The following is a 14079-nucleotide window of genomic DNA, read 5'->3' on the forward strand; positions in this document are numbered from 1 at the left end:
ACAGCCAGACATGTTTTTTTTACAGAAGACTGGAAACGGACAACGTTACTTGTATGAAGGTGACGCTTGTCTACAACCAGTATGTGATGTCAAAAGAAGGGCACACACAAACACACAAATCTATCTACCAAATCCACCCCACAAGGCTTTGGTCAGTCTGAGGCTGTAGTAGAGTAAAAGACACCTGCCAAGGTGCTGCGCAATGGGATTGAACCCAAGACTACATGGCTGGGAAGCAAATTTCTTAGTCACACAGCCAGAGTGTGTTTGTGTGTATCTTTAATTAGTTTCATTCATTAGATTGTGGCCATGCTGGGCATTGCCTTGATTAATGTTTTAAATATTTTTTTTAAAGCCAAAACAATCCAAGTTATAAAAAATAATACAGATCAATGGTTAATACTATTACCTGGGATTTCAATATTTCAGAGTGGGGCCTTTCTTCTGGAAATTTATGGAGAAAACATGTTGATAGCAGGAGAAATCAACATCAATACCATTTCTCTGTAAATTTCCGGAAGAAGTGGGTCTTAAGCCTTACATATTGAAATACCAGGTGATAGTATTAACCATTGGTCTGTGTTATTAAGTTTCCTAACTTGCATTGACTTGGTTAAAAAAAAAAAAAACTACAACATTTATATATATATCAGACAATGCTTCATGAAAACTACACTACTCATATATATATATATATATATATATATATATATATGTGGTGGCTGTCTACTCCTTATGCAGAGTTTGACCACCTTCTGTACGTACACCTTAGATCTATCATGGCATCTGATATGGCTTTTTAAACCAGACAATGTTTCGAAAAGACACCCACATAGATTGCATATCCGATTTGGATCACCAAGAGTTGCAGTTAAGTTCCGATTCTCGTGGATCTTAAAATGCCTTTTGAGGCCTCCGTTAGATTTTGAAGACCTTATGGCATACACAGCATATATACACACATACACATAGAGGTGGGTGGGCAGAGGCAGGCATACAATTGCTTAACATGAGTGGAATGTTCTTTTCATATCCTAAAAAGGAAACAGAGAAATGAAAAGAACATTCCACTCATATTAACCAACTGTATACCTACTTTTGTCCACTTCTGTGTGTGTGTGATTGTAAATAAATTTACCTGTGTATATTTACTAAACATGCATTTGGCCTCAATGTGTACATATATGTTCTGGTTAAACCCCAGGGCATAGCTTCACCTGAGTTTTGCTGGTTTATCCCACACAAACTTCCTAGTAATGTGTCCCCACAATTTACTAAGTTTACTCGGTTGTCTGCTCTCACTAAACAAGCTTATGATGTTCAAAAGCATTCCAGATGTGACAATCCCATCTTTTATTTAGAAACAGTGTATCTAAAACTTTCCAATGTATCTCTTTTTAAAGATAGTACAGGGAGATTTAACATCTATTTTTAGCAGGTTGACTAATTCCATAAAGACTTCCTTGTTGATTGTTACTTCAATTTTGATTAAGCAGATTTGTAATGATCTTGTCGCTTCTCAGGCACAATATATCTAGGACTACATTATTCAATGTGTCCTTCCTTTTTTTCAAAGGTGGTAGGATGCAAATGATTTCAAGAAAACCTGGTGGCTGTTTCTAGGGTCACCCATGCTGACCTGTGGTTGTAGGTAGTTTTAGTTCAGAGAGGGAGGTTCTGGCATTCTGTTGGTTATGACGAGAGTTCCAATTGATCCAAAAAACAGAACAGCCTGATAGTGAAATTAATGTACAAGTGGCTGAGCATTCCACAGACATGCATATCCTTAACATGCTTCTCAGGGAGATTCAGTGTGACATGGAATATGACGAGGCTGGCCCTTTTGAATTACAGGTACAGCATGAAATAAAATGTCTTGCTCAAGGAGCACAACGTGCCGCCAGGAATTGAACTCACCAACTTACAATTGTGAGTCAAATACTCTAACCACTAAGCTACGCACCTTCACCGAGAGGGAGGCAGATGCTGGTTAAACAGCCTCCTCCTCCTCCTTGATAAGCTTTGCCAAAAAGCTCCATCTGATCTGACCCCGATATTGAAGAGAAGGAACATAGACAAACAAACAAGCAAATAGGCAGGAAACCAAATAATCAAAAGCTACATTCTGCCCGTCCTTCCTGCTTTGGAAATATTTTGGCAATATATCAAACTGTACACTTAGCCATCTACTTTTTGGTTGGTATAGTAGGCCTGACATACCGAAGAATTACCAGCTTAATTATGAGTTACCATCATCATCATTATCCTTGCTGGTTGTGGAGTACCTCCTCAACACTACCCACCAAACCCATTTTGTGCTGTATTTTCTTTTCGACCAGCAATCTGATTTTGTAATATGTGTTTTTGAATCACATATATATTCTAGTTCACAATATAAACTACCACACCGATTTACAGCAATGGTTATCAACCATGTTTTTCTTATGGACTCCTTCGATCCCTATTTATACTAATCATTCAATGTTTAAAAAATCCTAATGTATTTTTATGATTAAATATTATTAGGAATTGTATTCAAAAATTGTTAAAATATTTTGTGTATTGTACAAGTATAACCAATTTATTAGTTACAAATTTTAACAACAAAATCTTACATGGACCCCAGGTGAGAACCCCTGATCTATAGCACAGATATTACTGGTGATCCCTGTGATACAAAACAAATATTGTATTCAATCAGTACCGCAGCAATTACCAGCATTTCACATGCTAAAAAGTGCTAAAAATGTCCATTATACTTCAATTTACGGATGTTTTAAAAGATATTTATTAATGACTTTTTGCTACAGATCATATTATATAAGCTTTAAGAGTTTCTTTGTCACAAAAACTACTTTATAGAGAGCAGCGTTCTAATGATGGAGATGACAGCGACTCACACCCTTCTGATATCCGTGTTCTGTACATTCCCTAAAATTTGAATAGTTTAAACTATAGTAATGTGGGGCTCCATAAAAAAAACATCACCAGTGACTCCTATGATATGTAAAGGATATAGCTTGGGGAGTCATCAGTGACTCTCATGGTAGGTGAAGAATTAATCTTATAGCATGACATCGTTAATTACCTAAGTTTTCTATCAGTTTATCTATGAGGATCAATTTCTTTGGATCTAATCAAGCAATTTCCTTCTGTTTGCATCAATCTTTTTCCCTGCCACAGGCATCTCTGTCACCACCCCACAGCAGGTTTTCTCCCATCCTTCAACCATATCAGTTCAGCTGCTCCTTCTCTCTCAGCCCTTCATTGACTTTCACACATAAACATTACACATTCAACGGATCACACACACAACTAATTTCTCACCAGCATCCCCAATATATCTTGTGATGAGCTTGATATCAAGCCATTACCATTCTGTCTCAACAGTACACAACCATCAGATCGCACTTGACTCACTTCTCTCCAGCTTCCACAGATCTTAGGGTCTTTCATTGTGTCTTGGGGAATAGGACACTTCAATTTTACATGCCTCGAGTCAGAAGCAAGTTCTCAGGAATAAGAACCAGGTTATCTCGGCAAAGTGCCTATGACAGACTGTCAGCTTATTCAGGGAGGAAGGGAAGGGTGCTTAATACCACCAAAACCATAGCTACACACAGGCCCTTATGAAAAGGGAAGTTTCAAGAAAGGGGCAGGAGAGCTTCAGTGACATTTTCATTTACCCACTCTCCCAAAACAGATCTGCTGAACTTCTGGCACACAGCAACAGAAAGTGGGGGGAAGGGGACGAGGGAGTCAAAAGTAAAAAATTGTCTAGCGCTAGAGCAGAGTTTGTATAGCAGTAGTTCCTACTTACCATTTCCAGAGCAAGTTTGTGGCCCTTTAGTGCCGCGTAGTGTACAGCGTTGTAACCATTGCGGTCCCGTAGACCAGGCTTGGCTTCATATTTCAATAGTAGTTCCACAACTCTGTGTGAAGGATTAAAAGATTATCATGGATTAGCTACAAATAGATTCAACTGCCAATAGTTTCAATGCAAAATTACAGCAGATGTTTTCTAACAGAAAAACAGAAAGGGTTCATTAACACGAATAGCAGATGTTCTTCAGTGTAACCAATAAAAATGGTCGCTACCAAAACAATAGACACAATGTTCAAATCCCATCAGAGGCGTTTTGTTGCTGTATTTCTGTCTCAAAGTCTAAGAACATTTACATTATTATATATACTTAAATATGTATGTGGCTGTATGTCTAATATAGTTGCACATACATGTGTCATGTGTGTATGTAGTTGTGTGTCTATGGTCTTGTGTTTATGATTTTATGTGCATGTTTAAGTATGTAATTTTACATATGTTTGCACGTTTTTAAGGTTATTATGTCTTTATGAGCAATTATATATATATATATGCAGGGAGAATTCACGAAAGAACAGACAAAGACAGGTGGTGTAAACAACAAATGGATGTATTAGTATAATGCTCAGGAATAGAGAAAGTCTTTAACGTTTCGAGCCTACGCTCATCAACAGAAAGGAACACAGAAAGAAACAAGGAGAGAAAAAAATATGGGTAGTGGTCAGCAATCTATCATGGCGGTGTGGTCTGATCAATAAGTATACAGACAGTTGCCATAGTAATGAAGCTAAAGCACGCAGAGTGAAGCCGCTTGGCACAGATTGACCCTCAACTCTGCTGTGCATGCGCATTAAGTTTTAACGTTCTAGCTCACTTCTGCTGTTTACAGCAGTGCTTGGAAGGAAGATGTGTAGTGTGTGATCGTCACATTGACCATGACAGAAAGTTGAGCAGAGAATCTGCATCAAATTTTGCCAAAAGCTTGGCGATACCTGCTCAGAGGTGTACACGAAGTTTGCAAAAAGTTTTCAATTGTTCTTGACACAATCAAGGAGATCTTGTGCAACTGAAACCTGAGTGTCTTTTTGGTCAGCTGAAAGCAGTTCTGGCACAAATTTGGCAGACATGCATCTCATACCCAAATCTTCAGTGATAATGTAACTAATCAGCACATCCTCTGATAACTCACAGATGGTGATTCAACGATTTCTCCTCACATCTGTGACGTTTTTCTCAGTTCTGCTGGTTGTGGGTCAATATCAACATTTTTCAGCCATCTTGGAAATGTCTGAATCCCTCGTATGTTTGTGTGCCGCTCATACTCTCCTCTCCATACACCTTCTGCAACTTTGCATAGGCCTCTGAGCAGGTATCGCCATGACAACTTTCTCTCTCATGGTCAATGCGACAATCACACGCTTTTCACTTTCCTTTCAAACACTGCTGTAAATAGCGGAAGTGAGCTAGAATGTTAAAACTTAAGGCATGTGAACAGCAGAGTTCAAGGTCAATCTCTGCTGAGTGGCTTCATTCTGTGTGCTTTAGCTTCGCTACGATGGTAACAGTCCAGATACTTATTGATCAGACCTCATATGTGTGTGTGTGTGTGTGTGTGTGTGTGTGTGTGTGTTGGGTGGGCCAGATGTCACACAAAATAAGTTCAATATGCTACAGAATTGTCAAAGACATGCTTCAATTTTTCTAAAATTGATTAAAATAAATAAGATAATGAGGAATACGCATGTACTTGTACATGTGGAACAAAATGAATAATAATAAATAAAATGTCGAATGCTTTGGCATGTGATTTTGGCCCACCCTGTGTGTGTTGTGTGTGTGTGTGTGTGTGTGTGTGTGTGTACAGATACATGCATAAGTGAGTGAACAAATGAAAGAAAAATAGCACTCAACACATTGTAACAGTTACATACATTTTAATAACAGTCTGACTGAACTCCACATGACAAAGTTTCATGAGTGTGTTGGACATGTCCATGGGTGTGTGGGACGTATCATTGGAAGCTAAGAGTAGACTGTTTCTAGCATCTGATGATAGGGACATGTCCTACACGCACATGAAACTAAGTCATATGGAGTGGATCAAAACGTCATATATACGCGCGCACACACACACACACAGATATATATAGAGAGAAAGAGTGTGAAGGAAACGTACTTGGCATCAACATCAGCAGCAGAAGCAAAATGTAGGGCTGTGCAACCTTGCTTATCTTGGAGGTTGATATCAACGCCTGCATTAATAAGAGCCATCACACACTGTTGGTGAACATGTGCTGCAGCATAATGGAGAGCCGTCCTGTCAACAGAAAACAAACGATTACATAAAACAGCAACATACATGTTAATATATATGCATAAAAAGGTAGAATTAGATTTGTCCTTTAATTTGGAAGTTTCCAAAAAAAAAAAAAAGATTTCTAATATTGATTCTTCATATTTTGCTGGTAGTTTACAGGTGTAAATTTGCGAATATGAAAATAATACTTGTATATAGTGTGTTGTGAATTTATGGAAAGAGATCCCATAAAGATCAAAAATTTTGTTAAAAATGGAGGGAACGTCTCTAAAACCTCTTTCACTTATATTTTCAAATAACCGTTACAGCCTTTAGTTATAGTTTATACCTAACTGGATTTGCATCTCTTTTTCTCATAAGGATAAATATAAATCTCCTAGATCTTATTCTGCTATTTCCTTTCTCAAGTCCTTTGTAAAAATTTTGTTTATACTTCTTGCACTGAAGAGTACATTGATATATAATTAATTTAATTTAAATTAATTAATTCTATTCAACCATGAATTTGCATGATTTTTATATCACTGTACGAAAGTGTTAAATATTTTAACACCTCTTCTCCAGTGGAAACCCATGTCGGACGATGTTATTGTTCACAAAATGCAATGTGAATAAGTGTACAACAAGAGAGAGAGAGAGAGAGAGAGAGAGAGAGAGAGATTGTTTGTGCATTCTTACCTGCCTTCATTGTCCAAAGTCATTTCATTGGCACCGTATGACAGCAACAACTCAACACAGTCAACATTACTGCAAGGAGAATAGAACAATATGGCGGGGAGTAAGTGATTTGGTGAGGGTGGAATAGTAGAGGGGGTGGGGAAAGTGAGGGTGAAAGAGCAGGGAATTAGGTGCTGTGTAGAAGAGATACCATTGTAGTTTTAGTCAAAGAGGTGGTGAGGGAAACAATGATAGAATCAGAGTGGGAGTCACAATTTAACCAATGACCATTAAATATTGGTGGTCAAAATCACACACACACACACCCATACTCACATGCATTCACTTTGGTCACTCCCTGACCACACCTACACCCACTTGGTCACTTGTTGACCACATCCATATCCACCCACACTGGTCACTTCTTGACCACACCCACTTTGGCCACTCACTGACCACACACATACTCCCCAATTTGGTCACTCACTGATCATACATACCCACCCCCACCCAGATTTGGTCACTCATTGACCACCTCCACCCACCACTCACTTTGGCTCTCCCTCACTGATCACGCCCATACCCTCCACTTTGGTCACTCAGTCACCACACCCATAACCATCCACTTCAGTCACTGATCCCCACCCTCCCATACTTTGGTCACTCACTGACCACACATGCCCACCTCCACCCAGATTTGGTCATTCATTGACCACCCCCAACGCTTTGGACACTCACTGACCCCACCACCCCTACCCACTTTGCCCCCTCTCACTGGCCACACCCATACCCCCCACTTTGGTCACTAACCACACCCATCCACTGTAGTCACTAACCACACATACCTACTTCAGTTACTTACTGACCAGGCACAAACACTCCAGCCACTGACCATTGATCCCCACCCTCCAATAGTTTGGTCACTCACTGACCACACATACCCACCTCCACCCAGATTTGGTCATTCATTGACCACCCCCAAAGCTTTGGCCACTCGCTGACCACCCCCAGCCACTATGCCCCCTCTCACTGCCCATGCCCATACCTCCCCAGTTTGGTCACTAACCACACATACTTACGTCAGTCACTTACTGACCAGGCACAAACACTCCAGCCACTAACCATTGGTCACTTACCCGCTAACAGCAGCAGCATGTAGACAAGTCCGGCCGCAATCATCTGGCATATTGATATCGAAGTCAGCCATGTGATTAAACAATTTCTTCACACAGTCCACATAACCATTGAGGGCAGCTACATGTATAGGGACCATACCATTACAGCCAGGCCTGAGTGGACGTCACCGATGGAAAGAAAAAGAAAGAGAGAGAGAAGAGATGAAGTTAGAGACAATAGTATCATCATCATCATCATCATCATTGTCAATGATGCTAGAATAAACAGTTGATTGGTGGTGGTGGTGATGGCGGGGGTGGTGGGAGTACTAGCAGTGATATTAACGAGGATTCCCTAATGGCAATGATATTGGATAAAGGTCGTGATAACAATGGGGGTCCTGATGGTAGCATTAGCAACGAAGGTGGTGGTAGTGGCAGTGATGGTGGTGGTAGTAGTAGTGATGTTGCTCGTGATAGTGATAGTTATGATGATGGCGGTGGTGATGGTGGTAGTCATGGTGATGAGGACAGAAATGGTGATGGTGATGATGATGATGATGATGATGATGATGATGGCAGCCAGGATAATGACGGTGGTGGTGTATATGTATGTAAATGTAATAGATGACGTGTGTAGCCCAGTTTTTTTAAAACGGGCTACCCTATCCCAGTGTGTCAAGGGTTGTTGTCAAGAAGGGGATCTGGCTGTAAAATACGGCCTTAAAAATTTCCATCCAATCCATGTTCCCATGCAAAGGAGGCTGTGGGAATGATGACAATGATGATGGTTTGACATTCAATAAATATATGCTTGGAGAGAGAGAGAGAGAGAGAGAGAGAGAAAGAGAGAGAGAGAGAGAAAGAGAGAGAGAGAGAGAAGAGAGAGAGAGAGAGAAAGAGAGAGAGAGAAAGAGAGAGAGAGAGAGAGAGAGAGAGAGAGAGAGAGAAGAGAAACTGAAACTTCGAACTCACTGTCAACCCACTTCTTGTAAAAGTTTAATAAAAATATAATCTACAAAAAGTATTGAGTAATTTTTTCAGTTTAATGTTAAATTGATTTTATCATAACTTGACCCAAAGGCAAACAATATACATATGTGTGTGTATATATATATATGTGTGTGTGTGTGTGTGTGTGTAGATGTGGCTGTGTTGTATGAAGTTTGATTCCCAACGACATGGCTCTGGATTCAGCCCCACTGCATGCCATCTTGGGCAAGTGTGCTCTACTATGGCCTTGGCCTGTCCAAAGCCTTGTAAGTGGATTTAGTAGATAGAAACTGAAAGAAACCCGCTGTGTGTGTGTGTGTGTGTGTGTGTGTGTGTGTGTGTGTATATGTGTATGCATGTATGTATGTGTGTGTGCATGCACGCATGTGTGTGTGTGTATGCATGCATGTGTGTGTATATGTATGCATGCATGTTTGCATATATGTATGCATGCATATGTGTGTGTATATGTATGCATGCATGTGTGTGTGTATGTATGTGTGTGTGTATATGTATGCATGTATGTGTGTATATGTATGCATGTATATGTATTCATGTATATGTATGCATGTGTGTATATGTGTGTATACACTTGTATGCATGCATGAATGTGTGTGTGTCTATTTTTATATCTGTATTTATTCCCAATCACCGAATGACAACCAGTGTTGGTAAGTTTATGTCCCTGTAACTTAATGGTTCAGGAAGAGAGACCAGGCTTTTGGAAAAAAAAGAAAGAAAGAAAGACTACTGGGATTGATTCATTTGACTAAAATTCTTCAAGGCAGTACTCCAGCATGGCCGCAGCCTAATGACTAAATCAAATAAAAAGACACACACACACACACACACACACACACACACACATGTGCATGTGTGCCCGTTATATTATATAAATTAGTATATGTATTACTTACATGTAAGAATTAGCTCCATTTTCCAGTAATGTATTAATCATCAGCTCATGACCATATCGTGCAGCAATGTGCAGTGGAGTGTTACCGTATTTATCACACGCATCTATCTCGCAACCTGTATAAATAGAAAGCAGAAAATATAGGCTCAAATTACATTCAAATGTCACCTGCTGCCACCTCTTGCTCTTGTCTGTCTGTGTGTAGTTACACGTGTGTATGAGTGTGTGTATTTGTGCGTGTGTGTGTGTGTACATCTATAATGCATGCATATTCTAATACACTTAATATATATTATATGCCATATTTTCTGGCATACAAATTGTATTTTCCAGGTCAAGGTTTACAGCCAAAAAAAAGTAGGTCGACTTTTACACCAAGGTAACCAAAAATTTCCATGGGAATCATAGCAGGATTTGGAAGGATAGTATGTAGTGTAAACATTTCAACATCATCCCCATGACAACCTGCATGCTGGAAAAACTGTCACCCACAAGCGATGATCTAGTAACCTGTATCATGCTTTCAGTAATGGTTTTTAGGTGCTTATGTACTCTTGAGCTGACAGAGACACCTCAACTTTCTCATCCTTGACCTACTGAAACGTGGAGGATACGACAGCTGGAAGGAGAGATCATGGCCCCAGCGCTTGGCAGTTCCTCTTCTTAGATGAATAGACTAGAGCAATGTGAAATCAAGTACCTTGTTTAAGGATTCAACATACTGCTCAGTCCAGGAATTGAACCCACAACTTCAAGAGTGTGAGCCTAATGCCCTAACCACTAAGCCATATATCTAAACACATAATTAGTATATAAATGATATCATCATCATCATCATCATCATCGTTTAACGTCCGCTTTCCATGCTAGCATGGGTTGGACGATTTGACTGAGGACTGGTGAAACCGGATGGCAACACCAGGCTCCAGTCTGATTTGGCAGAGTTTCTACAGCTGGATGCCCTTCCTAACGCCAACCACTCAGAGAGTGTAGTGGGTGCTTTTACGTGTCACCCGCACGAAAACGGCCACGCTCGAAATGGTGTCTTTTATGTGCCACCCGCACAAGCCAGTCCAGGGGCACTGGCAACGATCTCGCTCGAAAATCCTACAGGAGCCAGTCAGGCGGTACTGGCAACGGCCACGCTCAAAATGGTGCATCTCATGTGCCACCCGCACAAGAACCAGTCCAGGGGCACTGGCAACGATCTTACTTGGCTTGCCGGGTCTTCTCACGCACAGCCCATTTCCAAAGGTCTCGGTCCGTAGTCATCGCCTCGGTGAGGCCCAATGTACGAAGGTCTTGCCTCACCACCTCAGCCCAGGTCTTCCTGGGCCTACCTCTTCCACGGGTTCCCTCAACTGTTAGGGTGTGGCACTTTTTCACGCAGCTATCCTCCTCCATTCTCACCACATGTCCATACCAGCGCAATCGTCTCTCTTGCACGCCACAACTGATGCTTCTAATGTTCAGCTTTTCTCTCAAGATACTTACACTCTGACGGGTATTCACATTGACATTACACATCCAACGGAGCATACTGGCTTCATTCCTTGCGAGCTTACGTATGTCCTCAGCAGTTACAGCCCATGTTTCACTGCCATGTAGCATGGTTGTTCGTACGCATGCGTCATACAGTCTGCCTTTTACTCTGAGTGAGAGTCCCTTTGTCGCCAGCAGGGGTAAGAGCTCTCTAAACTTTGCCCAGGCTATTCTTATTCTAGCAGCTACACTTTCAGCGCACCCACCCCCACTACTAACTTGGTCGCCCAGATAGCGGAAGCTATCGACTACCTCTAGTTTTTCACCCTGGAATGAGATAGAAGTTGTTTCCTGTTTGTTTGCAGTCTTTATTGCACCTGAACATCTGCCACAAACAAAAACTAACTTGCTAGTTAACCTGCCTTTGATGTTGCTGCACCTCTTATGTGTCCATAGCTTGCACCGGGTACATCTTATAGAGTTACTACCTACTCCTTTTCTACATACTGAGCAGGGCCATCTACCTGAAGGGGTTTGTGTTTTATCTACCTTCCTACTTATTAGGATTTTGGTTTTAGCTAGGTTGACTCTAAGGCCCTTCAATTCTAGACCTTGCTTCCACACCTGAAACTTCTCCTCTAGTTCTGATAGTGACTCCGCAATTAGGGCAAGGTCATCAGCATAGAGGAGCTCCCAGGGGCAACCTGTCTTGAACTCCTCTGTGATTGCCTGGAGGACTATGGTAAATAATAGGGGGCTGAGGACGGAACCTTGGTGGACCCCTACCTCTACCCGGAATTCATTGCTGTACTCATTTCCAACCCTCACCTTACTGGCCGCATCTCTGTACATGGCTCGCACAGCTCTCACTAGCCATTCTTCTATCCCAAGTTTCCTCATTGACCACCAGATAAGGGATCGGGGGACCCTGTCAAAGGCTTTCTCCATGTCAACGAAAGCCAGGTACAGAGGTTTATCCTTGGCTAGGTATTTCTCTTGCAACTGTCTCACTAGAAATAAGGCATCAGTAGTGCTTTTACCTGGCACGAACCCAAACTGCATCTCATCTAAATTGATTCGCTCCCTAATTAGTTGGGCTATGACCCTCTCTGTAACTTTCATAACCTGATCTAACAGCTTGATGCCTCTGTAATTATTTGTATCTAAAGCGTCCCCTTTACCTTTGTAGCAGTTGACTATGATGCTGCTACACCAGTCATAGGGTATGACTCCTTCGTGTATCACCTGGTTCGTAATACGGGTGACTAGGCTATAGCCAACACTGCCAGATATTTTGAGCATCTCTGCAGTGATTCCTGATGGGCCGGGGGCTTTCCCGGTCTTCATACTCTTAATTGCTTTATCTACCCTGGTACTATCAACTCGGATAGCTGGTCCCTCTATTGGGTCGACATAAGGCAGGCTCTCTTTCTCCCATTCATTCTCTTTATTAAGCAATCTATCGTAGTGGCATCTCCAGACCTCTTTCTTTGCATCCTCATTTAATGCAAGCGTACCATCATCCATGCGAACACATTTCTCTCCTACAACATCACTATTCTCTCTCCTACACTGTCTTTGTATGTATACTCATGTAAATATGTACATAAACATGTACCTAGATAGGTGTGTATTGTGTATAAGTGGGTGTGCAGATGTGTGTGTGTGTATGTGACAAATACATATTTGATCCTCTGAAGAGATGAAAGTGGTAAAAACAAAGAAATAAAAGTGCCAAATTTCAATTTGGTTTCCATACCTATCCTCACCTATGGCCACGAATATTGGATAATGGCCGAAAGTGTATGACTGCCGATACAAGTGGCTGAAATGGGGTTCCTCCAAAAGATCTCCGAAGCAACATTACTTGACATGTATGGCTCAGAGAACAAGGAGTCTCTTCTCAGGCCGAGTTTCTACTTGGTCAGAATATAGCAAGAAAGAACCGCAAGACAAATTCTTTGATCCAAGCCAACTGGCAGGGAACCAGGGAGTAGACCGAGAATGAGGTGGTTGGACAATGTCCCATAGTCTCAGTTGGTCACATTTGGGAATTCAACCAGAATGGTCATGACAGCCATTTCTGATTAGACCTTATGGAGGAGGTGCCTGGGGAGTCTACACTTATGACCCTGCCAGAAATAGTAGATTGATATTTGTGTACATAGATGCATGTTTGCACGTGTGTATATATATATATATACACATGCATATGTATGAAGTATGATATATAGCAGTAATGTATGTTAGTGTAAACATGCTAGTAAGTGTGTATATAAGCACAAATATATTACACACACACAAAATTTAAACCAAAACAAACATTATGTTAATAATTAGCATGCTTCTAAATTTATGTGTGTATTTCAAAGTACGTTTATATATACATCTGCAGATGTATATATGTGTATGTACATCTGTTTCCTTGTTGTACTTGAGATTTTCTGTGCTAGAATGAGTTGGATAAATACTTATTGTGTGTGTGTGTGTGTGTGTGTGTGTGTGTGTGTGTGTGTGTGTGTGTGTGTGTGTGTGTGTGTGTGTGTGTGTGTGTGTGTGTATACACACACACACACACACAATGGGCATCTTTCAGTTTCTGTCTACCAAATCCACATACAAGACTTTGATCAGCCTAGGGTTATAGTAGAAGACATTGCTCAAGGTGTCATGTAGTGGAACTGAACCTGAAACAATTACAGCTGGGAAGCAACCTTCTTAACCACACAGCCATACTTGCACCTACATGCATACATCTTAAATTATGTTTTACTTT

At 41.0% G+C, this 14079-nt stretch overlaps 1 protein-coding gene across 1 annotated transcript in view; it reads right to left on the reverse strand.

The window, feature by feature from the left end:
• LOC106869704 (uncharacterized) overlaps positions 1-14079 on the reverse strand; it is a 163965-nt gene that overhangs the window by 72280 nt on the left and 77606 nt on the right. The window contains exons 9-13 of the mRNA XM_089357990.1: positions 9823-9937; positions 7934-8086; positions 6819-6887; positions 6000-6140; positions 3821-3932 (exon numbers count right to left, since the gene is read on the reverse strand). Coding sequence (XP_089214116.1) covers positions 3821-3932; positions 6000-6140; positions 6819-6887; positions 7934-8086; positions 9823-9937 — 590 coding nt within the window. The remainder of the gene's footprint in view (positions 1-3820; positions 3933-5999; positions 6141-6818; positions 6888-7933; positions 8087-9822; positions 9938-14079) is intronic.

Source organism: Octopus bimaculoides, chromosome 9 (assembly GCF_046866305.1).
Source record: "Octopus bimaculoides isolate indiv1 chromosome 9, ASM4686630v1, whole genome shotgun sequence".
NCBI lineage: Eukaryota > Metazoa > Mollusca > Cephalopoda > Octopoda > Octopodidae > Octopus > Octopus bimaculoides.